The 27,900-nt window shown below is 56.1% G+C and overlaps 2 protein-coding genes across 10 annotated transcripts; one reads left to right on the top strand and one right to left on the bottom strand.

The window, feature by feature from the left end:
• Positions 1–25: 25 nt before the first annotated feature.
• Positions 26–10,569, bottom strand: LOC141731780 (E3 ubiquitin-protein ligase TRIM62). Of its 2 annotated transcripts, none has more exons than XM_074558482.1 (6): positions 10,381–10,518; positions 7,798–8,254; positions 5,622–5,717; positions 4,098–4,354; positions 2,249–2,364; positions 26–775 (listed from the first exon to the last, which is right to left on the bottom strand). In XM_074558482.1, the coding sequence occupies exons 2-6, from the start codon at positions 8,203–8,205 to the stop codon at positions 225–227; spliced, it is 1,428 nt and encodes a 475-aa protein (XP_074414583.1). In that variant the 5' UTR covers positions 8,206–8,254; positions 10,381–10,518; the 3' UTR covers positions 26–224. The 2 variants fall into 2 exon arrangements, with proteins under 2 accessions (XP_074414583.1, XP_074414582.1); XM_074558481.1 differs by having other exon boundaries at positions 27–775; positions 7,798–8,213; positions 10,381–10,569.
• A 6,037-nt stretch (positions 10,570–16,606) lies between these two features.
• ZNF362 (zinc finger protein 362) lies at positions 16,607–27,713 on the top strand. Of its 8 annotated transcripts, XM_074558282.1 has the most exons (11): positions 16,674–16,704; positions 18,423–18,449; positions 18,560–18,644; positions 20,481–20,681; positions 23,536–23,599; positions 23,733–23,979; positions 24,067–24,388; positions 24,486–24,710; positions 25,945–26,023; positions 26,099–26,257; positions 26,335–27,249. In XM_074558282.1, the coding sequence occupies exons 5-11, from the start codon at positions 23,537–23,539 to the stop codon at positions 26,449–26,451; spliced, it is 1,212 nt and encodes a 403-aa protein (XP_074414383.1). In that variant the 5' UTR covers positions 16,674–16,704; positions 18,423–18,449; positions 18,560–18,644; positions 20,481–20,681; position 23,536; the 3' UTR covers positions 26,452–27,249. The 8 variants fall into 8 exon arrangements, with proteins under 8 accessions (XP_074414377.1, XP_074414379.1, XP_074414381.1 ...); XM_074558276.1 differs by lacking the exon at positions 20,481–20,681 and having other exon boundaries at positions 16,607–16,704; positions 26,335–27,250; XM_074558280.1 differs by lacking the exon at positions 18,423–18,449 and having other exon boundaries at positions 16,647–16,704.
• The last annotated feature ends 187 nt before the right edge of the window (positions 27,714–27,900 follow it).

Here is a 27,900-nt window from a genome sequence, read left to right as displayed (position 1 = left end):
CCCCACGGTGCCCCCAGCCCAGCCCCCCCACCCTGGGGCTCTCCACCACCCAGCCCCTTCTCTCCAAATCCTTTATTGCCGATCCCAGCCCCCCGCACTGGGATTCCCTGGAAGCACAGGACCGAGAGCAGCAGGTGCAACGCCAGACCCTGCCCAGCACCGGCACCAGTTCCTGGAGTGGGGGAACACCCGCCAGGGCCGGGGGGGACACCCCAAAACCCCCCCTAGATACGGACGGTGTTGATCCGCAGCGGCTGCACGTTCTTGCCGTTGGCGTGGCTCTGCCCAGGGCTGAAATAGGAGCACAGCTTGCCGGGAAACCTCTCCCTGAAGGTGTAGAGCCAGGACATGTCGTCGGCGTTGTAGAAGATGAGCAGCCCCTTGTCGTAGTCCAGGAAGACGCCCACCTTCTCCAGCTTGCCCTTGACGTTGAGCCGCGTCCAGGGCTCGGTGCAGGCGCTGTACTGGTTCCCGTCGTGCATCACGATGCAGTAGAAGCCGCGGCTGGGCTGGATCTGGATGCTGCCCTTGCGGGTGACGGCCTCGTGGGCCAGGCCGATCATCCACTGGGTTTTTTCGGACACCACCACCTCCCAGTAGTGCACGCCGGCCCCGAAGGCCTCAGCGCCCAGCACCGACACCTCGACGTCGAAGCGGCGCGGCGAGTCCTGCAGCGGCTGCGGGTGCAGGTTGCCGTAGGCCACGATGGTGCAGTCGTCCGACAGGATGAGGCGGTGGTGGGCAGTGCCAGGGTCCAGGGTCAGCGCTGCTGGCACTGCCACAGCAGGGACAGGGGGGGAATGAGGGTTAGTGCAGCCCTGAAGACAGCCCAGGTGCCACCGGGGTGATGATCGGCATGGGGAGGTCACCAGGGTGGCCCTGTCCTCATCCTTCACTGGGGTGTTCTGTCCTCATGCTCATCCCTTGTCAGTGATGTTCCCCATCCCTGCTCCTCATCACTGATGTCCCAGACCCTTGGCAGCAATGTCCCCATCCCTTGTCAGTGACATGTGATGTCCCCTTCCCCATCCTTCACTGGGGTGTCCTGTCCTCATGCTCATCCCTGTCCCTCATTGGTGTGTCACTGCTCCTCTCATCACTGATGCCCCAGATCCTTGGCAGCAATGTCCCCATCCCTTGCCAGTGACATCCTGGTCCCTCCCAGGTGATGTTCCCTTCTTCATCCTTCACTGGGGTGTCCTGTCCTCATGCTCATCCCTTATCAGTGATGTTCCCTGTCCCTCATTGGTGTGTCCCTGCTCTTCATCACTGATGTCCCAGATCCCTGGCAACAATGTCCCCATCCCTTGTCAGTGATGTTCCCTGTCCCTCACTGGTGTGTCCCTGCTCTTCATCACCGATGTCCCAGACCCTTGGGAGCAATATTCCCATCCCTTGTCACTGACATCCCATTCCCTCCCAGGTGATGTCCTCTTCCCATCCCTCACTGAGGTGCTCTATCTTCATGCTCATCCCTTGTCCCTCTCTGGTGTGTCCCTGCTCCTCACCACTGATGTCCCAGACCCTTGACACCAATGTCCCCATCCCTTGTAAGTGACATCCCTTCCCCATCCCTCACTGGGGTGTCCTGTCCTCATGCTCATCCCTTGTCTCAGAATCACAGAATAATGAGGTTGGAAGAGACCTCTAACTAAGATCATCAAGTCCAACCCATGCCCTAACACCTCAACCAGACTATAGCACCAAGTGCCACATCAGGTCTTTTTTTAAACACTTCCAGAGATGGTGATTCTACCACCTCCCTGGGAAGAGCATTCCAGTACTTTATTATTTTTTTGGTGAAAAACTTCTTCCTAATATCCAACCTATACTTTCCCTGATGTGCTTGAGACTGTGTCCTCTGGCTCTGTCAGAGACCGACCCCACCTGTCTGCAACCTCCCTTCAGGAATGGACTGAAAGCATCCTAGAAGAACTACCCAAAGAGCTTTCCAAAGAATCCTGGAAGAACCTCCCCAAAAACCCTAAACCTGCCTTCAGGAATTGTAGAGAGCAGTAAGGTCACTTCTAAGGCTCCTCTTCTCCAGGCTAAAGAGCCCCAGGTCCTCAGTGATGTTCTCCATCCCTCACTGGTGTGTCCCTGCTCCTCAGCACTGATGTCCCAGACCCCTGGCAGCAATGTCCCCATCCCTTGTCAGTGACATGTGATGTCCCCATCCCTCACTGGTGTCCTCCTGTCCCCAGCGACCTCCCCATCCCTTTCCACTCCCCCATCCCTGTGTCCTCACCAGGATGGATGTCCTGGAAGAGGGATTTCCAGATGGTGTACTGCAGAGGGCCCATGTACTTGGAGGTGGGGAAGTCCTCATAGGTCAGGTTGGTCTCGTGGATCTTCCCCTTCAGCCTGTGGAGAAAACATGTTGTGGTGTGATGTCACCGCTTGCCTCAGTTTCCCAATCCTTCCCCAGGTGCCAACCATCTCTCCTTTCTCCCTCCCTTTCCCCTTGCTGAGTGCTGTCTGTCAGTCCCGGCATTCCAGAAGGGATTGGCAGAGTTCAAAAGATGCCAATCAGAGTTCTGTTGGGGCTGTTGCTGGATTCAGAGGCCTGTGCTCCAGGAATAAAGCTCTGGATTGAAACCCTCTAGCTGAACTCAACTCCTTTCCTTCACCTCGCCTAAAGCCTCTCTGCCAGAGGTAAACTTATATATTCCAATATATTGAACTCTGCCTCTGACTGGCAGATGCCTTTCAGCCCTGGGGGACATTGGGCCAGGTGTCCTTTGTCCCCTGAGACTTTCCCCCCTTACCTGGTTGGTGGGATCCCTACCCCTTCCCTGCCCCTCTCCCCAGGGTTAAAGGAGCAGCAACCACGGGCTCAGGGAGTTCTGTTGGAGCTGTTGCTGCATTCAGAGGGCCAAGAATAAAGCTCTGGATCAAAACTCTCTAGCAGAACCCAAGTCCTTTTCCTTCACCTCGCCTTAAAGCTTCTCCACCAGAGGTAAACCTGAGGAGCAGCCCCTGTTATGGGGAAAAGATCAATCCCACAGCCACTGGAGTTCCTGCAGGCCTGGACTTGTCCCAGGTGTCCAGCTGCAATATCCAGCCGGCCAAAGGTGTCTCTGAGGCGAAACCACCACACATCCAGCTAACCAAAGATGTCTGAGTGAAACCACCACATATCCAGCTAGCCAAAGGTGTCTCTGAGGTGAAAACACCACACATCCAGCTAGCCAAAGGTGTTTCTGAGGTGAAATCACCACATCCAGCCAGCCAAAGGCATCTCTGAGGTGAAATCACCACACATCCAGCTAACCAAAGATGTCTGAGTGAAACCACCACACATCCAGCCAGCCAAAGGTGTTTCTGAGGTGAAATCACCACACATCCAGCCAGCCAAAGATGTCTGAGTGAAACCACAACACATACAGCTGGCCAAAGGTGTTTCTGAGGTGAAATCACCACATCCAGCCAGCCAAAAGTGTCTCTGGGGTGAAACCACCACACATCCAGCTAACCAAAGGTGTTTCTGAGGTGAAACCACCACACATCCAGCTAACCAAAGATGTCTGAGCGAAACCACCACACATCCAGCTAGCCAAAGGTGTTTCTGAGGTGAAATCACCACACATCCAGCTAACCAAAGATGCCTGAGTGAAACCACCACACATTCAGCTAGCCAAAGGCATCTCTGAGGTGAAACACCACATAACCAGCTAGCCAAAGGTGTCTCTGAGGTGAAATCGCCAACATCCAGACAGCCAAAAGTGTCTCTGAGGTGAAAACACCACGTAACCAGCTAGCCAAAGGTGTCTCTGAGGTGAAATCACCAACATCCAGACAGCCAAAAGTGTCTGTGGGGTGAAACACCACACATCCAGCTAACCAAAGGTGTCTGAGTGAAACCACCACACATCCAGCCAGCCAAAGGTGTCTCTGAGGCGAAATCACCAACATCCAGACAGCCAAAGGTGTCTCTGAGGTGAAAACACCACAGCTGCCACCTTTGGTCAAGCAGCAAGGCCAGACGAGCCCAGGCACATTCCATCTGGTTATATTGGTATTAATCCAAATAAAAACACCCGGTACCGAGGCGGGGGTGACACAGGTGACACCGCCACCCCCTCACCACCACCCACCTCTCGGAGAGGGACGCCACCCCGGCCAGGAAGACGTGTTTGTCGGCCTCGGCCAGGCGCTCCTGCAGGATCTGGGTGCCCTCCTGGACCTTGCGCAGCTGCTGGCTGTAGCGCTGGATCTTGTGCTCGATGTCGCTGAGCGTGCGCGCCGTGTCGGCCTCCAGCTCCTCCAGCATGGCCTTCTGCCGCTCGCGCAGCAGCCGGTGCAGCCGCTCAAACGCCTCCCCGATGGTCCCACGCAGGCTCTTGGCTGAGGACTTGGGGGGCAAAGGGGGTTAGGGGTGCCCTGGTTAAGCCAGGAGGTCCTTAATCCCCCAAGTGAATGTCTACAAGGGTATTGGAGCAGGGAGTTCCATGCAAGGGTGGGTTTGGGAGTGTGTGCTTAAAAAATGGACTGAAAGGATGCTGGAAGAAAGAGTTTTTCAAAGAACCCCAAGAGAATATCCCCAAAAAAACCCTAAAAGAACCCTAGGAGAACCTCCCAAAGAAACCTAAAAGAATCCTAAAAGAGCCTCCCCAAAAAAACCTTACAAAGAAGCCTAGGAGAACCTCCCCAAAAAAACCCTAAAAGAACCCTAGGAGAACCTCCCAAAGAAACCTAAAAGAATCCTAAAAGAGCCTCCCCAAAAAAACCTTACAAAGAAGCCTAGGAGAACCTGCCCAAAAAAAAAACCTAAAAGAACCCTAGGAGAACCTCCCCCAAAAAAAACCCTAAAAGAACCTTAGGAGAACCTCCCCAAAAAAAAACCCTAAAAGAACCTTAGGAGAACCTCCTCAAAGAAAAACTAAAAGAACCCTAGGAGAACCTCCCAAAGAACCTTACAAAGAACCCTAAAGGAATCCCCCAAGAACCCTAAAGTAACCCTAAAAGAACCTTCTGAAGAACCTAAAAGAACCTCCCAAAGATCCCAAAAAAACACCTTAAGGAATCTCTCCAAGAAACCTAAAAGAACCCGACAAGAACCTTAAAACGATCTCAAAAAGAATCCTGAAAAAGCCTCACAAATACCTTTATAGAGCTCTTACAGAATTCATAAAGAACTTTTAAAGAGATCTTTTAAGAACCCTAAAAAACCCCTAAAACCCTCTAAAATTTAAAATTCCTCAAATTACACCTTAAAACCCCCTTAAAAAAAAAAAAAAAAACAGGAAGCAAAAAAAAAAAAAAAAAAAAAAACAAAAAAACAAAAAGCCCCACCTCACTTGCTGGTGGGGATGGGGAGAAAATTGAACCTCACTGGACACTGAACCCCTGAGTGGGGAGATAATTAATTAAATTAATTAAAAACATAAATCAAAGCAGCCCTGCAGGAAATTACAGAGGGATGAGCAGCCCCATTTGGCGACCACAGAGGGAAAAAATGGGGCAAATCCATGAAATTGTCCAGTTTGGAAGCTCCAAAAGCAGGCTGGTGATGGTCAGGGTGTCATTGGGGTGGCAATGAGGTTGACTCCAATTCTGCTTTGGGGGGGCTGAGGAAATATGGGGGTGCCCAGGGGTGACAGTGGTGTCCTCACACGTACCTTGGTCTCAGCCAGCTGCTTCTTGAGGAGCTGCAGGGCTTCTGTGTGGCCACGCTCGCTCTCCTGCAGCCCCTGGAGCTGCTCCTTCAGCTCCCGCTGGGGACAGGAGGGAAAACCCAGAAATTGGTGATTTGGGGGAAAAAAGGGATCCCACAGGGAGCTTTCCCACCCAAACCAGCCATGGGGTTATGGGGCTGTGGGATGGCCAGGTTATGGGTGGGACCTGTGGGATGAGGGTCCTGTCTGGGGTGGGGTGACAGGTCCTGGATTGGAAGGTCCTGCTTGGGGACAGCTCAGCCATGGGGGGATTTGGGGGTTCCAAGGACTCCCAGTGGGGATGGAGAAGGGGGATCCCAGGGGGACAGGAGCAGAAGGATGGAGGGATGGATGGATGGATGGATGGATGGATGGATGGATGGATGGATGGATGGATGGATGGATGGAGGGATGGAGGGATGGATGGAGGGATGGATGGAGGGATGGATGGAGGAATGGAGGGAGGGATGGAGGGAGGGATGGAGGGAGGGATGGAGGGAGGGATGGATGGATGGATGGATGGATGGAGGGATGGATGGAGGGATGGATGGAGGGATGGAGGGATGGATGGAGGAATGGATGGAGGGATGGATGGAGGGATGGATGGAGGGAGGGATGGAGGGAGGGATGGATGGATGGATGGATGGATGGATGGATGGATGGATGGATGGATGGATGGATGGATGGATGGATGGATGGATGGATGGATGGATGGATGGATGGATGGATGGACGGACGGATGGATGGACGGATGGAGGGATGGATGGAGGGATGGATGGAGGGATGGATGGATGGATGGGGCTGGCTCCGACACAGACAAAAGGACTGTGGGAACAGACAGACTGGAGGAAGGCATGGAGCTGACCCCAGTGGGGACAGGAGGAATGAGTGACAGAGTGACAGACAGACAGACAGACAGACAGAAGGGAGCCATGGCACTAACTCCAGGGGGGAAAAGAAGGAATACAGGGAAATACAGGGTTCAGGGACAAGTGGGCAGGAGGAAGTCACAGGAGTGACCCCCATGGAGACAGGAGGGGTGCACAGACAGACAGACTGATGGGGAAATGCATGGGACTGACCCTGACAAGAAAAGAAGAGGTGCAGGGACATGGGGACTGACAGGAAAACAGCACAGGGATGACCCCCACAGGAACAGGAGGGTTGCAGGGACAGACAGAATGACAGGGCTGACCTGAGAAGGAAAAGCAGTACAGGGACAGAGGGACTGGAAGAAGCCACAGGAAGAAGCCTCTGCCTCCATAATGAGTATCTGGCAGGAGCAGGGACAGCTGCAGTGGCCTCACAGAGTGACACCAGCCTGGAGGGGACCCCAGGGACCATGTGGGCTCTCAGGGCAGGCAGTGGGAGCAGCGGTCCTGGTGCTGGGGCTGTCCCTGTCACCCTCAGAGCACTCACAGTGCTCTGCCCCTGAAGGTGAGAGATGGGGGGCAGGGACAGACAGACATACAGAGGGAAGGCACGGGGCTGACCCTGAGAGGGAAAAGCAGGACAGGGACAGATGGACTGGGAGAAGCCACAGGACTGACAGCAAAGGTGAGAGGTGGGGTGACAGACATAAAGAAGGAAGGCACAGGGCTGACCCTGAGAGGGAAAGAAGGGGTGGAGGGACAGACAGAAGGGAGGAAGCCACAAGACTGATGCCCCTGGGATCAAGACGAGCAGAAGTGAAGGGCACCACCATGGAAGTGAGAGGGACCAGGTGAACACAGCAGCACCAAGGAGCCACCTGGGGCAGGGAACCCCACAGGGACCTGTGATGGTGTTCACAGGGGTCTGAGGATGAGGGAAGAGACGAGGATCTGACTCCATGTTTCAGAAGGCTTGATTTATTATTTTATGGTATATATTATATTAAAACTATACTAAAAAATAGGAGAAAGGATTTCATCAGAAGGCTGGCTAAGAATAGAACAGGAAAGAATCATAACAAAGGCTGGGCTGCGATTGGCCATTAATTAGAAACAACCAACATGGGCTAATCACAGATGCACCTGTTGCATTCCACAGCAGCAGATAACCAATGTTTACATTTTGCTCCTGAGGCCTCTCAGCTTCTCAGGAAGAAAAACCCTAAGGAAAGGATTTTTCACAAAAGATGTCTGCGACAGGGACCCACCTGCAGCTCCTCGAAGGCATCATCCACGTTGGTGACCTGGTGCTGCTCGTGCACGGCTGGCTCGTCGCAGAAGAAGCAAACCACGGCGCGGTCGGTGAGGCAGAAGAGCTTCACCTTCTCGTGGTCCTTGCAGGGGAAGGGGCTGCGCTGGGCGCCCAGGATGGCGTCCAGGGGGAAGGCGCTGTAGCGCTCCACGATGTTGGCCAGCTTGAGGCTGGGGGCCAGCGTGGGCTCGGGGAAGGTGCGGCGGCACTCGGGGCAGTCGCGCGTGCCCTGCGGCTCCTGGCGCACCCAGTGCTCCGTGATGCAGCGGCGGCAGAAGTAGTGCTCGCAGCCCAGCCCCACCGGGTCCTGGTAGATGCTCAGGCAGATGGAGCACAGCAGCTCGTCCTTGAGGCTGCAGGCCATGGCTGGGGCTGGGGAAGAGGGTAAACGGGGTCAGGGGGGGCTAGGGAGGCTGGAGAGAGGGGTACGAGTTTAGGGGAGAGAGGCACGGGGTAAGGGGCATGAGGTTAGTGGGTGCTGGGAGAGGGGCACGGGGTTAGGGGGGCTGGGGAGAGGGGCAATGGGTTAGGGGAGAGGGGCATGGAGTCAGGGGGCATGGGGAGAGGGGCACACAGGGTCAGGAGGAGGGGCACGGGGTTAGGGGCCAACCACACCTGTGGTCAGGGGAGAGGGGCATGGGGTCAGGGGGGCTGGGGAGAGGGGCACACAGGGTTGGGGGGTGTTGGAAGAGGGGCACACAGGGTCAGGGGAGAGGGGCATGGGGTTAGGGGTGGCTGGGGAGAGGGGCACACAGGGTCAGGAGAGAGGGGCACGGGTTTAGGAGGAGCTGGGGACAACAGCACGGGGTCAGGGGGGGACCAGGGAGAGGGGGCATGGGGTTAGGGGGGCTGCGGAGAGGGGCACAGGGTTAGGGGGGACCAGAGAGAGGGGCATGGGGTCGGGGGGGCACTGGGGATAATAACATGGGGTCAGGAGGGCTGGGGAGAGGGGCACAGAGTCGGGGGAGCTGGGGAAAGGGTAAACAGGGTCGGGGGGCTGGGGAGAGGGGCACACAGAGTCAGGGGTGCAGGGGAGAGGGACACGGAGTCGGGGGGGCTGGAGAGAACAGCATGGGGTTAGGGGGGCCAAGAAGAGGGGCACGGAGTCAGGGGGCCTGGGAAGACTGGTACAGGGTGAGGGGGGGCTGGGAAGAGGGGAACGGGGTTAGGGGCACTGGGAGAGGGTGAATGGGGGATTGTGGGGAGGGGGACCATGGGGGAACAGAGTGAATGGGGGGCTTTGGGTGGAAGAGAGAGGATGAATGAGGGGAGGGGGTAAAAGGGGGGCTTGGGGTAGAAGCAGTTGTGGGGGAGAGGGTGAGTGAAGGCCTTGGATTGATGGGGAAAGGGTGAATGAGAGGGTTTGAGGTGGGAAGGTAAAAGGGATGGGGGGAGGCCTTGGGATGAAGGTGAGGATGAATGGGAGCTTGGGAGGGAAGGCTGGGAGGTGAGTAGAGGGCTCGGGGTGGGAAGAGGCTGGGATGAATGAGGGTTTGGGGTGGGAGGAAGTTAAGGGTGAGAGAGTGAGTGGGGGCTTGAGGGGGTGAATGGGGATTGATGGGGAGGGGGTCAATGGGGTACTTGGGGTGGGGAGGAATGGGGGAGTGGGGGTGAGGATGATAATAAGGGGGAATGGGTGTCAGCTGGGAATGGGGGGTGCAGGATTTGTAATGGGGGGCAAGATGTGGGTTGGAATGCAATGGGGGATATGGGAGTATCAGGAGGCAATAAGGGGCTGGAGGATTTACAAAAGGGGGAACAGAGGGGGTCAGGATGCAATTGGGGGTGCTCAGAGGGTCGCACTGTGGGGAATGGGAGGATCAGGCCACAACAGGGGGATGTGTAGGGTTACAATGGGGGACCAAGCTGCAACAGGGTTGCAGTGCAGGGAAGGGGAACTGGGGGTCAGGATACAACGCGGGGGCTGGAGGGGTTGCATTAGGAGATAAGGATGCAACGGGGATAATGGGAGCATCAGGATGTAGTGGGGTGGATTTGGGATAGATCAGAGCAACGCTGGGAAGGGACACAATAGGGATGCAATAAGAGTGAGGCTGGGGTGAATCAGATACAGAGCACGGTCTGACAGGGGCACGGGGGTACCGGGGATATTGGGGAATGGGGCTGAGCCTGCAGAGTGCTGGGGGGCAGGGATGGGACAGAATGAGGGGCACAGGGGCGGGTGGGGCTGAGGTGGGGTTTGGGGTCCGGAGCTGAGGCTGGGTTTGGGGTTTGGGGTCCGGGGCTGAGGCTGGGTTTGGGGTTTGGGGTCCGGGGCTGAGGTTGGGTTTGGGCAGTCAGGATTAAGGCTGGATTTGAGCTGCTCGGGTTCAGGCCGGATTTGGGGGCCGTGGCGAGGCTGCCCGTGGCGGGCTCGGGGCTGAGGGTGGATTTGGGGGGCTCGGGGCTGCGGCTGCAGCGGAGCCCCGCGTTCGAGCCGCCCCCCGCTCGCGGCTGATCCCGGGTTCGAGACCGGTCTCCGCCAACCCCGTCCGATGCCACCCGCGCCTCCCTCAGCCGCCGGCGCTGGTGCCCTCACCCAGCCGGTGCCCGGTGCTGCTCTGGTGCCGTGCCCCGGTGCCGGTGCCGCTGGGATCGCTGTCCCGCCGCCGCCTCAAGACGGCCCCGCCGCGACGGGCCGGGGGTGGGCGAGCGAGAGGGGGCGCGGCCGCGCGGCACTTCCTGCCCGCCCCCCCCGCGCCCACAGTGGGCCCGCCCACACCCCATTGTCCCCCGCGCGGCGCTGCCTCGCCGGCGCGTACCATCGCCGCCCGCAGGGGGGCGTTTAAAGGGGCCACGGCCTCGGCAGCCGTGTGCCGTCCGTCTGTCCGGACAGCCGGCCACTGACCCTTCCCCATCCTGACCTAAAGCCCTTTTTCTATCCCTGTCTGTCCCTCTGTCCATCCCTTTCTCTTCCACTCAGCTATTTCCCTGTCCAGCCCTTGATCCATCCATTTGTCCGTCAGTTGTTCTGTCCCTCTGTCCTCTGATCTTTCCATCCATCCTTCCACCTAGCTCTCGGTCCCCTGTCCAACCTTCTTCCTTTCTAGACCTTAATCTCTCTATCCATCCATTCATCTGTCCTGTCCCTCTTTTCATCCATCTGTCCATGCCTCTTTCTGTCTGTCCCTCTATCCAATCATCCCTGCCTCCCATTGTGTATCCCTCTATCCACTTCTCCATCCCTCTGGCCCTCCATCAAACCCTCTGGATCTCCTTGTTACCCTGTCCACCCATCTCCCCATGCAGTCCTTAAAACCTTCATCCATCCATCCATCCATCCATCCATCCATCCATCCATCCATCCATCCATCCATCCATCCATCCTTCCCTTGCTCTCCCATCCACCCATTTCTCTTGTTCCTCTGTCTCTCCATTTGTTTATCCGTCCTGTCTATCCTTCCTGTACTCCTGCCCCATCCATCCCTCTCTTCCTCCCAGTTTCCTGTACTCACCAGTGACCAGACCCCACAGCTGACCCGGACAAACCTATTGCTGAGAGAACACTGCTTTCCCCCCAAACCTATTGCTGAGAGAACGCTGCTTTCCCCCCAAACCTATTGCTTAGAGAGCACTGCTTTCCCCCCAAACCTATTGCTGAGAGAACACTGCTTTCACCCCAAATGTACCAATTTAGCCAAAAATCAGAGAAAGCAGTTTTGGGTGGCAGACATCTACTGTGTCATTGCCATGGTGAGACCAGTTGGGACCAGTGGCAGCACCAACTGCCCCATAATGACGTTTCTACTCCCTGGGATCCCCAGGGATCCTTCACTCCCCCCTTGAGGGACCAGAGAGACAAAGAAGGAGCCCTGGGGTGGGGGTAAGGGGGGCTGGAGGTTGGAGGGAGCAGTGGGGAAGGGGACACAGTTCCTGAGGGCAAGTTGAGCTGCATATTTGGGAAGAGGCGTGACTGCCTGGCCAACAGCCAACAGGAACAAACTGCTTGGTTTTCACTGCTGGATCACCCCCCTCCCACTGCTGGCACCCCCCTTGCCTCCCCCCAAACACAGGTACACCCCATATCTCATTTATCCCCATCCCCTTCCAGGGATTCCACTCTGCTCCTCTTCCTGCTAGGCCCCAAAAGCTTGGAAACAGCTAAAAAAATATAACAAACCCACATGGTGTTGTTTTTTTTCCTGCTTGTTTTCCTGCTTTAGGAATTCAGGTCATGTCTCCCCTCTGGGACCCTCTGGGGACTGAGGAACAGCTGGAATGATATCAAATAACCACAGAAAGAAGGAAAAATCCTTCTTGCACCCCAGATTCACATTCAGGGCTAGGGGATCCCATCCCATGTAGTTAATGAGATATTTAATTGTATCCTAAGCATTTGGGTGAAATTTCCAGGAATTTGGGACAATGGAGAGCATCATCCCAACTGGAGCACGTGGCACTCAGCCAGCACTGCCAACACACCCTGGCGGATCATTGGGCAACGAAGGGAAACCACAGCGTGGTTTGGGCAAACAGGGAAATTAATCCCACTTAATTAGTAAATTGGCTTTGTTACCTCCTGGTAAACCCTGTGTGACCGGGGGCGGGGGGGGGGGGGGGAACTCCACCATGCCTTGATTCCCAATATTTTTATGGGATACATGGCCCTTCCCTGCTGCGGTTCCAGCAGGCTGGAGGATCCCACAATGTGGCAAGAGCCTGGGTGATGCGGCCAAGCCAGCGGGCAGGGAAAAAACCTGTCTGTGCTCCCCACGTGTGCTGCGTGTGCCGGGAATGCCGGTGGCAAGGGAGGGAGGCCCCGAGGAGCCGGCGGTGCTGGAATGTTCCCCTTGGCCGCCGGCGGGATGGGCACGCCAGGACGTGCCTGCTCCGGCTCTGGGTGCGTGTGATTCCACCCTGGCACGGAAATTCATCCCTGCTGGAATGCCGGGAGCACCCCGGAGTGTCTCCAACCCCAAGGTTTCATCCCAACCTTGTTTGTGGACCCCCCTTTCCTAAGGAGGATGCTGCACTCCTCCATAGAGGAAGCAGGAAACCGCCCCACACCGCCAGTTCTCATCTCCGCAGTGCTTTGCAAACAGTAACTAATTAATCCTAATTAACTCGTTACCTAATTAGAGCCCAAGGGCTCTCCCCTTTGCAGGGAGATGGGAAATTCTGGCACCTCAGGGGATTATTTTTTTCCAGCCCAAAATCTCCATGTTTGCTTCACACCAGCATCAGACTGTGCCCTTTGTACTCTCCATCACTGCCAATGCAGGGAGAAAAACCTACTTTTTGGGGCTGCTAATGCCAAGAAGCCTGGAATGAGCATTTTCCCTCATGTGGATAGCTGGCACTGGGAATACTGGCATCCCCAATGCCTGCTGTGCCCACCCATCCCAGGGGAGCCCACTCTGGTAGGCGCTTTCAACCACGTTTTTACGTAAAACAAGGGATTTTTGGAGAAGGAACCAAGTAGGTGGGTGGGATGAAGGTGTTTCCCGAAGAATTCCCTTTCCATGTGTGTGCCACAGGCTGTGGGAGTACTGGAAAAGTTCTAGGGCATCCCAGTGTCACCACTCAGGGAACACATTTCTCACCAGAAAATCCCAGTTTGAAACCCATAAAATGGAAACCCATAAAAATCTCTTTTTCTCTGCTGAGCCTGCTGGAGGTCCTGGATGGATCTGGTGCTGGTGGAATGGGAAGGACACACTGCTCTGTGCAGGTCTAACAGCCCTGTGGCTTTGCAGAAACCCTGTGGTGGTGATTCCAGCATGATTTCCTTCCACTCCCGCCTTCCACTCCTTTTAATCGCGGTTGGATCTATCCTGGGAGCAAAACCAGCCTTGGAATCATATTTTTTTTCAGCAGGCAAGCACTAATTTCCTTCATTTTCCAGCCTCTGGGATGAAGCTGGGCATGGGTTTTGTTGTTCTTTTTTTTTTTTTTTTTTTTCCCTGCATACCAACCACCTTCCCAGGAAAGGGGCCCCTTTCCCACACCCAAGATTAATCCACCCAAAGTAGAGTTGGAAAAAAAGCCTGGAGTGTCACTTCTCCCAGCCAGTCCCAACCAGGAAAATCCCAGGAGATGTTCACCAATCCTTGGTGGATCCCACAAGTTCAGCAGTGACCCACGCCATCTCCTCCCAGTGCAGATTTGGGATTGGATAACTCCACTCCCCCTGCAAAAAAAAAAAAAAATCAGAAAATGCCTAAATTGGTGCCGAGGTTTAAAACCACCAGTTTCTTAATCACAGGGAAAAAAAATCCCACAGCAGAAGTGAAAGTCCTGATGGAAATTAACCCAGCGAGGGTGAAATCAGACATTAGGGAAGCTCTGGGGGGATCCAGGCTCTCCCAGTGTTCCATTTTTGGGTGGCAACTTCTGGGTGTCAATATCCGAAAATCAGATAAAAAGGGAGTTTTGGAGCTGCTGGCTCAGGTTCTTGGTTGAGTCATGGATAATTAATGGATCTGGGGGCCTTCCAGGATGGGGAAGTGATGGGAGATGGGGGTTCCCATCCTGGTGGGTGACAGAGCAGGGGGAATGTGGGGAGGGACAGGGACAGGCCCAGAGGTCTCACAGGGGATGGTGCCTCTGTCCCATCCCAGCTCCATTGCTGTGGCCAGAACCTGTTCCAGGGGCTTCTGACACCCCAGACAGCTGCAAAGGGATGTCCACTCTGTGTCTTGGGTGCCCATCCCATCCCATCCCATCCCATCCCATCCCATCCCATCCCATCCCATCCCATCCCATCCCATCCCTAATCCTTTCCCATTTCCCACCTCTCTCAGAGGCACCATTTCCTTTCAGGACATCCCCTCTCCTCTCCATCCTCCTCTGTGACAGAACATTTTGGGAAAACATGACAAAGAGCCTTAATTTTGGTTTTTTTGTTTTTTTTTTTTAAAGTAATTTTAAAAGTGAAAACTCAGATGCTCTAGGGTAAATCCCCTGGACCTAGGAGAAGAGGAATGGATGGGATTTGCCCCGCTCTTCCTTCTCCTGTGTGTAGTGTCTGTGGATTTGGGGAGCTGCAAGAGACCCACAGAGGAGCTGGGGGGACCCTGAGATTTGGGGGAGACCCCGAGATGGGCTGGGGACCCCCTGGGAAATGTTGGGGATCCTCAGGGTGATGAGGAGGACTGGGGGTGTCCCTGATGGAGCTGTGGAACCTCACAGAGGGGCTGAGGGTGGCAGAGGCAGAGAGAGGGGCTGAGAGGGGGAAATTTAGGGGAATTTGGGGATAAGAGGAACTGGGGTGCGTGCGGTATTAGGGGAACTAGGAAGGGCTGGGACCTGTGAGGGGCTGAGGAGATTTGGGGGGCTAAGGGAGTTCAGGGGTATTGAGGAGAACTGAGAGGAGCTGAGGAAAACCAAGGGGGTTGAAGGTAATCAGGAGTTCTGAGGAGATTTGTGTGGGAAATGGAGGGGTGACAGCTTGTGGGGAGCTGAGAGGAATTGGGAGCATGAGGAGCTTTTGGAGGGGCTAGGGGGAATGGGGTGGAAGAGTTTTAGGGGAGAGGAGGAGATTTTGGAGAGTCTGAGCAGATTTTGAGGAGTCTGAGGAGATTTGGGAAGCCTGAGGAGATTTTGGGGTGGTCTGCAGAGATTTGGGGAGGTGGGGACATTGAGGAGTCCTGGAGGTGCTGAGGGAACCAGAGGGGTGAGGAGATTTGGAAGGGCTGGAGGAGGCTAAGGAGAATGAAAGAAACTGATGGGATCTGGAGGATCTGAGGAGATTTGGGGGGATCTGAATGGAACTGGGGGGTCTGAGGAGATCTGGGGGGTGTCTGAGATTTGGGGGTCTGAGTGAAATTGAGGGTCTAGGGGGATCTGGGCATTTGAAGATCTTTGGGTGGCATAAGAGGAACTGAGGGGATGAGGAGATTTGGAGGCTTTGAGGAGATTTTGGGGGATTCTGAGGATATTTGGGGAGGTGAGGAAGTCCTGAGAAGTCCTGGAGACAGTGAGGGAACCATGCAGTTGAGATTTGAGGGATCTGAGACTTGGCAGGGTCAGAGGAGAACTGAGGAGACACAGGGCATTGAGGAACTTTGGGTGGGCTGAGGGAAAAGGGGTGTCTGTGGAGATTTTGGGGGTACTGAGGTGAACTGAGTGGGCTGAGGAGATTTGAGTGGGCTGAGATTCGAGGGTTGCAAAAATTTGGGCGGGCTGGCGATGCTGAGGGAGCGGGGCAGGCTGAGAATGGAGGGGAGCCGGGGGGTGAGGAGATTTGGGAACCTGAGAGAACCAGGGAGCCCTGACAGGGCTGAGGGGGCTGCGGAGGTTCGGGGAGCCCTGCCGGGGCCGAGGGGAATGACCGGGTGAGAAGGTTTTGGAGGCTGAGGGAACCAGGGAGCCCCGATAGGGCTGATGGAATCGGAGGCTGCGAAGGTTCGGGGAGCCCTGCCGGGGCTGAGGGGGTGTTGGAGGCTGAGGGAACCGGGGAGCCCCGATAGCACTGAGGAGGTTTGGGGGGCTGTGGGCACTGAGGCGTCTTCCCGGGCCTGAGGGAATCGGGGGCTGCGGAGCTTTGGGGAGCCCTGGGGGGCTGAGGGGAGCTGGGGAGCCAAGAGGGCTTGCGGGGATGCGGACACCGGGAACCCCTCCCGGGGCTGAGGGAGCCGGGGCTGCGGACACCGCGCACCCCTCCCGGGGCTGAGGGAGCCGGGGTTGCGGAGCTTCGCGGAGCTCTCCGGGGGCTGCGGCGGTTTCGGGGGGCTGCGGGCCCCGGGGAGCCCTTCGGGCCGGGGTGCCCCAGCCCTGCTCAGCCCAGCCCGTCCCTGGGCGGGCGGTGGCGGCGGCGGGGCCGGGCGGGCCGGAGGCGGGGGCGGCGGCGGGGGGGCGGCGCGGGGCTCCATCTTCCTCCGTGCGGCGGAGCCGGCGGGACGGCGGGGCACCATGGCTGTCGGTATAGGAAGTGTCTTTTTTTTTTTACCTTCCCCCCCCCCCGCTTTATTTTTTTTTTTATATCCCTCATCCCTCCCTTTCCACCCCCCCGTTCCCTCTCCAAAACACCTCAAAACCCCCCAAAACCCCCCTCACCCCGGGGGCGAGCGGGAAAAGGGGGACCTTCACACACTCCCCCCTTCCCCCCCCGCCCCCGCGCTGCTTTTTATTCATTTTTCATCTAAATCAATATTTTAAAAAAATTTCCCTCCTTTTTTCCCCCCCTCACCCCCCCCTTCCCCCTCCCCTCAGCCCTGCAGAACATGGCGTCCCCGTCCTAGCGTTTTAAAAATAAGCCGGGGCTGCCATTTTTGTTTGCCTTTTGTCTGCGAATTTTAATAAAAACGTCTGAGAATGTGGGAGAGGCGGCGGATGGAGGGGGGGGTGGGGGGAGCACCCAAGCCGGCCCACCCCCCCTTCCCCAAACCCCCCCTTCCACCCCCATCCCCCGGCCTTTTTGTCTGGCAAACCCCCCCCCCCTCCGCAAATCCCCTCCCAGGTTGAGGATTTCAACTTCACTTAACCAAACTTCGCCTTTTTCCACCTCTTTTTTTTTTTTTTTTTGCATTATTATCATCATTATTCCACCAACCCCCCTCCAAGCAGGAAGAAGAAGGAAAAGAGAGAGAAAAAAAAAAGGGGGGAAAAGCGGGGGGGGACATCGAGGAAAATACCCGTTTACCAGGATTTTCCCTTTTTCTTTCCCTCTGGATGGTCTAATGGAAAAGTTAATTGCAGCCGAACGTACCTATTTTTGTGGATGTTGCATGTTTTTGGAGGGGGGGGTTTGCTTTTTTAATGCATTCTTGGCTTTTTTTCTGACTTTTTTTGCTTACAGGAGGTGGCAGAAGCAGCGCAGGGGCTGAATATTATCATTACCATCATCATAATCACCATTATTATAATTTTCACCATTTTAATTCCTTTTCTCCTTCCTCTTCTCCTCCTTTTCTTCGCTGTTTTCTGCATTAACTGGTTTTGTCTAGAAAAGTGGTCTCGCTGGCTGGAAGGTCTAATGGAGGGGGGGAGATATTTTTTTCATGGCGTTTTTGGCAGGAATGCGGCAGCTTTAGCGAGGGACCCAAATTTCTGTGGCCGTGTCCCAGAGGTCTGTCTGTCCCTCTCCAACATATATTTAGCCATATACTATTTATACATCCATAATCTCCCGGCCACGTCGGGGGGCCTGGGGGGGGAGCTTAGAGCCGGCGTGGCCACAGTGATGGATTTGAACCCAGGAATGATGAATTCGATGATTTTGATTTCTTTTTCTCCCTTCAAGGTTGGAGGATGCTCCTTGTTGGGTTATTTTTTTTCCCCCCAAGCCTGCGGTCCTTCGGATAGCAGCCGGGTTTTTTAACCTGGGGAGGATGGAGCAGGTGAAAGCGGCTTCGGGCCCGAGGCCTTTGAGATTATAAAGTGATATTTTAGCAGAGAGGTAAAAAAAGTTTTTTTAAGTCCCTCACGGCGTGCGATTTGCCGAGAGGCGGAGGGTCCAGGGCAAGGGGATGGATTTCACCCCCACTTTTCCAGCCAGCTCCCCATCCCTCAGCTTTCCCAACAGCTCAGGGGGTGAGCGGGGCTATAAAAAAAAAAAAAACAAACCCACTATTTTTTATTTTTTTGTTTTGTTTTCTTTTTATTTTCCTTTTTTTTTTGTTGTTTTCTCTCTATTTTCAGGCAAAACCCCACGTTCCCACGGGTCGGGTAGGTCGGAGCCGCTTCGCTTTTGTTCCTCCGCTGTGGGATCTCGCGCGCCGGGGGCTGGCGGGGGGTTCGGGGTGTGTGAAGTTGTCCTCCTCCTTGTCCCCCCGTAGAAAAACGCCCCACGTGCAGCACCCGGTCTCAGCTAGAGCTGGAGATGGACGCGGATAAGGGGAAGCAACGCCAGTACTCGCAGAGGTGGGCATGATGGCTGGATGGAGGGGGATCACAGGGAGGAAAAAGGAAAAAAAAAAAACCCAAAAAACAAAAAAAACCCGCTGCTTTTGTACGTTTACAGCTTAAAATAGCAGCTAATGCAACGGTGGGCATGCATGGGGTTATGTGTGTGTGCTTGTGGAAATAATATGTATGTGCACACCAGAATGCAGGTATTATATATGTGTGTGTATATTTCTATATAAGTGGGGGCATGGTGTTTTTTGGGGGTGTTTTGGGGGTGTGAGGGACTCCTTGCTTACCCACTCTGCAGTGAGGGGACCCCACTCCCAGCTTATGTGTGAGCCCCTTGATATTTCCCTTTTAAGTGATGTGCCTTTATATGCATAAAATAATAACGTTCACCCTCAACCCCCCCCACACCTTCTGCTTTTTCCCTTAAAAATGTGGATTTTTGGTCGTTGGGCGCGATGTCAGGACAAGTGCATGTTGGATTCGGTGCTCTCACTCCCTCCTCAGGGTGATCCCCTGCCTGTGCCTCGGTTTCCCTGCGTGCTGTCACCCAGGAGTGACCCCCCTGTGCTGCTGGGGGTGGGCATTGGCCCCAGGCTGGTTTGTGGCGCTGCCTTTGCCTTGCAGGGTGCCTGGCTGGTCTCTTTTGGGGGGGTGTGGGTGTGTTTGAGGTTTGGGGGAGCAGGGCCCCCTCAGGCTGGGGAGTGGTGTGTTTTGTGGGGCATCAGTGCCCTGTGTCTGCTGTGTCACCTCGTGGGCTCTGGGTCTCCCTGTGGGCTGTCCCTGTGTCCCCTCTGCTGGGTCACTGGACCCAAACTGTGGATTTGGGGTCACACCGCCTCGGCCCCCATCTTTTGGGAGTGTTGCCACCCTGGTTTCCCCCTCCTCCACCCCTGAGTTGGGGTCTCCAGCGTGGCTTTGCCTCCCCTCCCGCTCACCACTGGTGCTTGGTTCCTCACCCTGCCCCGTGCACCCCTTTTCCTGCGCAGGGACCCCCGGTCCGGGCTGGGGGCTCGTTTTGGGTTGGTTTTGCTGGAAATGCAGAAGGAGAAGCCCCAGCCCAGGGCCCTTCGGGGGGCGGAAGCCGGGGGTTTAATTGGTTCCATCTTGGGTGAATTCTTGTGGCGTGCAGGCCACCCCCTCCCTGAGCCACAGGGGGCTCGCCCGGCGTTGCTGCTTCGCTGCCATGCCTGCCTCTGCCCCCTTCGCCTTGGGGTGAGTCCCTCTGGGCAGGAGGGATGTGCGTTCCCTGAGCATGGTGCTCGATGCTGGTTGGCTTCGGGATGCAGGTTTTGTGGATGGGCACTTGCTTTCCCTCCAAAACTCCTCCTGCTCCAGGTGAACCCCAGGGAAACTTGTTCTTAAGAGGGGACAGCGACCACGGCCTTGTGTTTGGGGGGGAAACTGAGGCACGGTGGAAGGCAGAGCTGGGTTCCCCGGCCCAGGGAGCATCCCTGGTGTGTGTGGGCTGTGTTGGGAAGGACGTGCTGGGGTTTGGTGGGGAGCGCTCAGGGTACATCCATGCCCCGGCTCGGTTCTCCCCCGTGCGCCGTCTGTGGCCGCCGCCGGCTCTCCTGCACTCGCCGCTTGCCATGGGGGTGGGACCTGTGCCCTGATGCTCTTGCTGGGACACTTGGGGACACCAAACTCGCTGTCTTGCTCGGTCGAGGACACATTTAGCTACCAAGTGCTGCTCTGATCACCCCGAATCCCTCCCCTCTCCTCCCAGACCCCCCCCCACTTTCAGGCTGTACCAGGTTGGTGGTCGCTCACCGGTCCCTGGGAGCTGCCCCTTTTCTCCCGGCGGTGGCGTGAAAAGAAATCTCTTGTTTCTTTTTATTTCAGCGAAGGCGAGACAGAGAGGGCTGCCAAGGTAGAGGCGTTCCCTAGAGAACTGTAGCTTGACTTAGCGGCAGTTGGGTAGGAAGTTGGAAGGCTCTAGTGAGCTCGTGCCCACCCGTGCCATCATCTACCTCCCATCAATCTGGAGCCTCAGCGACACGTCTCCCCAGGCAGCTGCGCCCACCTGGCTCCAGAGGCCACCCTGTGAGTACCAACCACCGACCCCGACAGCCCCGGCATTGCTGCCACCGCCCCCGCTGTCCCCTCGCCACCACCCCCAGCCCTGGCTTGCCGGCTTCTCCCGCTCTTCCCTCCCCGTGGGTGCGCAGGCCAGCAGGATTTTGGTCTCTTTTTAGGGTGCTGCTGCTGCTGCTTCCCCTCCTTGGCCCGGCTGAGCGGTGATGCCGGGTGCTGTGTGCTGTTCTGGGGAGTTTGGGTTTCAGCCCCGTGGTTTTGGGGCTCTGTGCATCTTTGCTGCTTTGCTCTTCCCACATCCCTCTCTTCTGGCTGGGCTGCTTGGGTCTCCACCATGCTTTGGGCGCCCACCTTGTCTCTAGGGATGACCTTTGGCAACCCCTCAGCAGCCAAATCTGGTGCCTGTGGAGGATGTCAGGGGCTCTTCCCACCATGGTTTGGACCACAGGACCCCACGCCACTGGAGATGTTACCCAAGAGATGCCCAGCCAAAAAATCTGGGGGGGCACAGAGAGCCCCACCACCCCCCGTGCCCTGCAGAGCTGGGGGGAGACGTGCCGCAGCATTCCCTACCCTTCATCATTTCCATTTTAATGGATTTTCTTTTTTTTTTTCCACCTTTCCACCTTTGCTGCATGTCAGCTTCCATTTTTCATAGTTAGCTGAGAATAGAGAAAAAGGGAGTTTTTATATATATATATATATACTTTTTTTTCCATCTGCCTTCTTCCCCCTCCCACTCCGTTTCCCAGCCCCAGAGAAGGGGACGCCGCTCCCGACAGAGAAACACTGCACAATTTGTAACATTAAATCGGGACAGGAACAGGGATTTTTAGAATTATTTTGGCAACGCCGACCATTTCTTCCCTCTTGTTCATCCAGCTCCGAGTGTGGTGGTTTTGCAAATAATTTCTCATTTCTTTAGTAAGCCCTCCTCAGGTGGGGGTGGGGAAACACGTGATATTTGTGCTTTTCTCCCCAGAATACCCTTTGTGCCTCTCCAGCTTTGCAGGAGGGATTTTGGGACTGGTGTAGGGTTGGTGCTGTGTCCTGGTGATGGTTTGGGGGCCACGCTGGTGGCTTTGATCTGTGTGGGTGCTGCTGCTGCTGGCTCCACTGGAGCCCAGCATGCTGTCGGGACAGGGAGAAGGATGGACAGATGGACGGATGGGAAGGACAGAGGTCACGGGGCACCTGCTGAGATGGGGGATCAGCTCCAAAAAACCCTTTCCTAATCATAGCTCCAGCTTCCTGTTTTCCCACGGCTGCTCCGGGTTGGGTGGGGGATTGCTGCCGGGGTGCTTGCTCATGCCCGGGGGGCTCAGAGCCCTCCTGCTCCCTGCCTGTCTCTGTACAAGGGATTCCCTGCTGCCAGCTCTGCTTTTCTCCCTGGTTCCCGGTGTCCAGCCCCTCATGCTGGCACTGGCATCCCTCACCCCGTGCCCATCATCCCAAGAGATCTATATGTGTGTATATATACACACACAACCCGTAGCCAGTGGGTAAATGCACGCTGTGGGCGGCCTGTGGGTACATACATAATTACACAAAGGAGCTGGCAGCGGCTGCATCCGTGCTTGGGAAGGTGCATTGAAACATCCCCAGTGAATTCCTGTTCTGTGGCTCCCCCTGTGCCGCTGGGATCCGGACCTGCTCTCACTTCCAAACCCTAAAATTCGGTGCTTGAGCAGTGGGAGGTGACCTGGAGTGGTTCAAGACTTGGGAAGGGGCATTCCCAGAGCTGAGGCCTGGGTGGTGTCATGGACAGTCTGTGGTGTTGAGAAATTGCTGCCATTCCTTGATACCCCGGAACACACCTCGTCCTGTGCCAGGCTGCTCTGTAGCACAAGGGCAGGTGGTTCCTCCCTCCCTGCCTTGGTTTCCTCCCCAGAATGGGCATGGTCCATGCCACAGCTTCTCAGGGTAGCTGCTGGGATGTTACATTCTGGTGGGATTCCCTTTCTCTGCCTGCTGCCCACCTGCCTGTGGGGAGCTCAGAGTGTGTGTGAACCCTGGGGCAGCAAGTGTGAGGAGGAAGAGGAGGAAAGCTCATCATCCCCAAATCCTGCCACCCCCAGAGCTTCTGGGGATGCACTTTGCTGGAGGCATCGCTCTAGTTTCTCCTGGATTCCTGGCCATGGCCTGGTTTATTTTGGAGCCAGAGCTCCTGTGGGACTCCTTCCCATACATCCCATCAGGATCCTACAGATGCTTACCCTCATGCCCCATAATGGGATTTGCTGGGGTGGTGGTGCCTGGTGATGCTTTGGGCTGCTCTGCTGGGATCATCCTCTTGCTGCCTCCTTCCAAAGATGGATTTAGGATGAGTTTTCCCAACACCTTCAAGCGTCTCCATAAATCTCCCAGCCCTGCTGGTTCCTGGTGTTCCTGTTGAGCTGCTCCTGGGTGTCACAGGCACTTCACTTGGCTTTGGAGGGGGATTTTAGGGGGATTCAGCTGGGATTGCTGTTGGGTTCAATGTGCTGCTGTGCTCACCCTCTCCCATGGCTGTGTCCCATCCTCCTCCAATCCCTTCCTGGATGGGACAAATACTTCCAGAGCTTGGGAGACTTAGGGGTTTTCCCCAAATTTCAGCTTCCTCTTTTTCCAAATAGTGTCCTAGTGCACTCACCAGTGTTTTGTGGCCTTTGGGCAGGCAGGTGCTTGGTGTCCCCCTGATCCCAAAGGAATTTTCATCAGGGAAGATGCTCAGGGGGGGTTCCCCAGTCCTGCCCCCCTCGCCAGCTCCCTGCCTTTGCTCAGAGTCTGGGTCCTGCTTCTTGGGGGGGTGATGGTTTGTTTGGGGGGTTCAAGGTGGAAGGGCAGGGGGATGATGTCCCATAACCACCCCCTCTCTCCCCAGGATGGCGGAGCCTCGCTTCAACAACCCCTACTTCTGGCCGCCCCCGCCCACCATGCCCAGCCAGGTAGGACCCCTGCGCTGGGATTCTGGGGGGAGGGAGGGTCAATGGGTGTGGAGAACCCTGAGGGGGAGGCTGGGAGTGCCAGGGATCCCAGCTCCTCTGCCCTCACCCACCTGCGTGCCTTCTCCCCCCTCAGCTGGACAACCTGGTCCTGATCAACAAAATCAAGGAGCAGTTGATGGCGGAGAAGATCCGCCCCCCTCACCTGCCTCCCACCTCGGTGGCCTCGCAGCAGCCCCTCCTGGTGCCCCCCTCTCCTGCTGAGAGCAGCCAGTCCATCATGTCCCTGCCAAAGCTGCAGCAGGTGCCAGGGCTGCACCCCCAGGCCGTGCCCCAGCCTGACGTGGCCCTGCACGCCCGGCCGGCCACCAGCACCGTCACAGGTACTGTGACACTGCCCCTGCCGCTCTGGGGGGCAGAGAGGGATGTGGGTCCCCTCAGAACTAACGCTCTGTCACGTTGCCCACCAGGGTTGGGGCTGGCATCCCGCGCACCGGCCGTCAGCACCTCGGAATCCAGCCCGGGAACAGGGACCACCACCCCCTCGACCCCCACCTCCACCAGCCAGAGCCGCCTCATCGCCTCCTCGCCCACCCTAATCTCAGGAATCACCAGCCCCCCCCTCCTCGACTCCATCAAGACAATCCAGGGCCACGGCTTGCTGGGGGCGCCCAAGGCCGAGCGGGGCCGCAAGAAGATCAAGGCGGAAAACCCCTCGGGGCCGCCGGTGCTGGTGGTGCCCTACCCCATCCTGGCCTCGGGGGAGACGGCCAAAGAGGGCAAGACGTACAGGTAGGCACCCCCCCGCCCGCTGCGGGGGCCGGGGGCCGTGGCGGGGAGCCCCCCACCCCAGCCCGGTCCCTGCGGGGTTCTCCCCCACACCCTCCAGGTGTAAGGTCTGCCCCTTGACGTTCTTCACCAAGTCGGAGATGCAGATCCACTCCAAGTCGCACACGGAGGCCAAGCCCCACAAGTGCCCCCACTGCTCCAAGTCCTTCGCCAACGCCTCCTACCTGGCCCAGCACCTGCGCATCCACCTGGGCGTCAAACCCTACCACTGCTCCTACTGTGAGAAGTCCTTCCGCCAGCTCTCCCACCTCCAGCAGCACACCCGGTGAGGGGCTGGGGACACTGGGCCCTGCTGCCAGGGAGGGATCTCTCCTGACATCCTTAATGGCCCTGCTCTGCTTGTTGGTCCTGCTGCCATCATCTCCTTCATCATCATCATCCCCCATCACCTCCAGCACCTTCATTGTCTCCACCACACTCTTCACTCCCAGTGTGCTCATTGATTCCCCCCACAGTATTAACATGCTGACAAAAAAGGTTACAATATTGATATCGTACAACATTGAGGGGAGAAATAATGGGGGGGGTAAAAAATAAGGGACTTGCTGTCCCCTTCGCCTTTATCATCTCCCCCACACTCATCATTGTCAGCACTTCCATGCTCATCATCTCCACTACCTTCATCATCCCCACCATGCCAGTCTGACACCACAGCCTCCATGATCCCCACTGATCTCAACATCTCCAGCACCTCCATTGTCTCCACTGCCTTCCTTCCAGCCACATTCACCATGCTCATCATCTTCATTACCTTTGTTGCCCCCACCATGCTCAGCCATCTCCACTGTGCTTTTCCCACCACACCCCCCTGCACCCACCACCTTCAGCTGACCCCACCATGTCATCTGTCCATGCATTCCCGTCCATCTCCTCCACACTCACCAGTTTCCAGCTCTTCCATCCTCTCCCAATCCCCGTCTCTCAGCCCCGTGTCTCCCCCCTTGTCCCCTGTCACCTCCTGGGGCACAGATGTCACCGTGCCACTGTAACCCTGTGAGTGTTCACAGGGGTCTGAGGATGAGGGAAGAGATGAGGATCTGAGTCCATGTTTCAGAAGGCTGATTTATTATTTTATGATATATTAAAACTATACTAAAAGAATAGAAGAAAGGATTTCATCAGAAGGCTGGCTAAGGATAGAAAAAGAAGAAATGATAACAAAGGCTTGTGGCTCAGACTCTGTCTGAGCCAGCTGACTGTGATTGGCCATTAATTAGAAACAACCACATGAGACCAATCCCAGATGCACCTGTTGCATTCCACAGCAGCAGATAACCAATGTTCACATTTTGTTCCTGAGCCCTCTCAGCTTCCTTCTAAGGAAAGGATTTTTCATAAAACATATCTGTGCCATAACCCCCCACCCCATATCCCCCCATCTTCTCCCCTGTCACCTCCTGGGGCACAGATGGCACTGTGCCCGCTGTAACCCCCCACTCCAGTGTGGGATTGGCCCTGGTGGCGGACGGGGAGGTGACAATGACAATGTGTGTCCCCAGAATCCACACCGGCGACAGACCCTACAAGTGCCCGCACCCCGGCTGCGAGAAGGCCTTCACCCAGCTCTCCAACCTCCAGGTGGGTGTGTGGGGGGACCCAGGGCAGGGGGCACGGGGTCACCGCAGCCCCCCCTGACTCCCCGTGTCCCCTCAGTCCCACCAGCGCCAGCACAACAAGGACAAGCCCTACAAGTGCCCCAACTGCTACCGGGCCTACACAGACTCGGCCTCGCTGCAGATCCACCTGTCTGCGCACGCCATCAAGCACGCCAAGGCCTATTGCTGCAGCATGTGCGGCCGTGCCTACACCTCGGTGAGCACGGGGGATGCCCCCCAAGGTGCCCAGAGCCCCCCAGCCCCACGCTCACCCACCCTGTGTGCCCCCCACAGGAGACCTATCTGATGAAGCACATGTCCAAACACACGGTGGTGGAGCACCTGGTCAGCCAGCACTCGCCGCAGCGGACGGAGTCACCCGGCATTCCCGTACGGATCTCCCTCATCTAGGCAGGGAGGGGACAGCACCCCCCCAGCGTGAGGAGGAGGAAGAGGAGAGGGAGGAGGAAGAGGAGGAGAAGGAGGAGGAGGAGGAGGACGAGACCCCCAGCGCCGCGGGCCGCGCCCGGGCCGTGCTCCTGCCCGGCTCCCGCAGGTTTGGTGACATCCAAAGACGGTTTCAGAGCACTTTGAATCTCTGCGGTTTGGTTTCTTTTTTGGGGGGGGGGGGGAGCAGTGGGCTTGGGGGTGTCCCCCCTGCCAGGCCCCACCCCCCATTTTTTGGATACAAATATATATATATATATATATTTATTGGCCAAGAACTTGGTGCTGCTAAAAAGACCAGAAATTCACCCCAAAAACGAACCGTGGATGGAGCAAAAAGCAGCTGGGGGAGGAGGGAGAAAATCCCACCCCCACCCCCCCCACAGACTCTGGGCCCAAGCACCTCCATTTGGGGTTGATTTTTAACCATTTCGGGGGTTTTTTGTGTTCTTTTGGGGTCCCTTTCGAGGGCGAAGCCGCGGGCAGAGCTGCGTCCCCCCGGTGCCGGCCCCCCCATTCCGCAGCCCCACTTTTGGGGGGTCTGGGGGTCCCCCTGCTTTGCCTTGTGCCTGCCTGTACATACCCCCTGTATAGAGCCGGGGGGCACTCCCCCCAAACTCATCTATATTCTGTACTTTTTGGTTCATTTTGGATATTAACTGTGTTATTTTTTATACACTTTTTAAGCCTTAACTCAGCGTTTCTTTGGGGTTTTTTGTTGTTTTTTTTTTTTCAGGGTGTTTTATTTACCTTTTATTAATTTTTAACCCTTCTGTTATTTTTTATCCCCCCCTTATTATTTTTCCCCTTATTTTTTACCCCCCCCATTATTTCTCCCCTCAATGTTGTACGATATCAATATTGTAACCTTTTTTGTCAGCATGTTAATACTGTGTAAATATGCCTCTTATACACTTAGCCCCCCCCCCTTTTTTCTCCCCTTTCCCCAAATTTTGGGGCTTTTTTATTTTCCTCGCTGCCCAGCCAGGCCAGGCCTCCCTAGAGCTAGTTGGTACCTTATTAAAAAAGGGAAAAAAACAAAAAAAAAAAAAAAGAAAAAAGAGGAGAAAATGGACAAAAAGTTGCCCCTGTTGTTGCCACCCCCCATCCTGCATTGTGGTTCCTGGAGAAGCTGGGCAGGCCGCGGCCTCACAGTGTGGAAAAGGAACGAAACCCCCCCAGCCCTGCCCCTTTCCAAAAAAAGAGAATAAAAGAGAACAAAAAAAAAAAAGACCAGAACGGGAATTAATGAAACTGGGGGGTTGTGGTTGTGGGGGAGGGAAAAGATGGGGGGAGGGGACTCCCTGTGGGGACATCTGGGGACATTGGGGGGGGCTGGTCCCTGTGGGGCTGCAGGAGGGGAGGGGGAAGCTGTGGCTCATCCTCAGCGGGGAATTGTCCCCAATTTCCACA

This window comes from Zonotrichia albicollis, chromosome 25 (genome assembly GCF_047830755.1).
Source record: "Zonotrichia albicollis isolate bZonAlb1 chromosome 25, bZonAlb1.hap1, whole genome shotgun sequence".
Lineage (NCBI taxonomy): Eukaryota > Metazoa > Chordata > Aves > Passeriformes > Passerellidae > Zonotrichia > Zonotrichia albicollis.
Note: the sequence above shows the minus strand (reverse complement) of the source record. Positions and strands in the feature narration are given on the sequence as shown.

Coding starts and splice junctions, on each gene's coding strand:
- LOC141731780 (XM_074558481.1), bottom strand. CDS start 8,205: ATGGCCTGCAGCCTCAAGGACGAGCTGCTGTGCTCCATCTGCCTGAGC. Junction 4,355..5,621: donor AGCAGCTGGCTGAGACCAAG/GTACGTGTGAGG, acceptor TTGCCCCCCAAG/TCCTCAGCCAAGAGCCTGCG. Junction 776..2,248: donor CTTCCAGGACATCCATCCTG/GTGAGGACACAG, acceptor CTGCTGTGGCAG/TGCCAGCAGCGCTGACCCTG.
- ZNF362 (XM_074558274.1), top strand. CDS start 17,097: ATGTGGGAGAGGCGGCGGATGGAGGGGGGGGTGGGGGGAGCACCCAAG. Junction 24,389..24,485: donor AAAGAGGGCAAGACGTACAG/GTAGGCACCCCC, acceptor CACACCCTCCAG/GTGTAAGGTCTGCCCCTTGA. Junction 26,258..26,334: donor GCGGCCGTGCCTACACCTCG/GTGAGCACGGGG, acceptor TGCCCCCCACAG/GAGACCTATCTGATGAAGCA.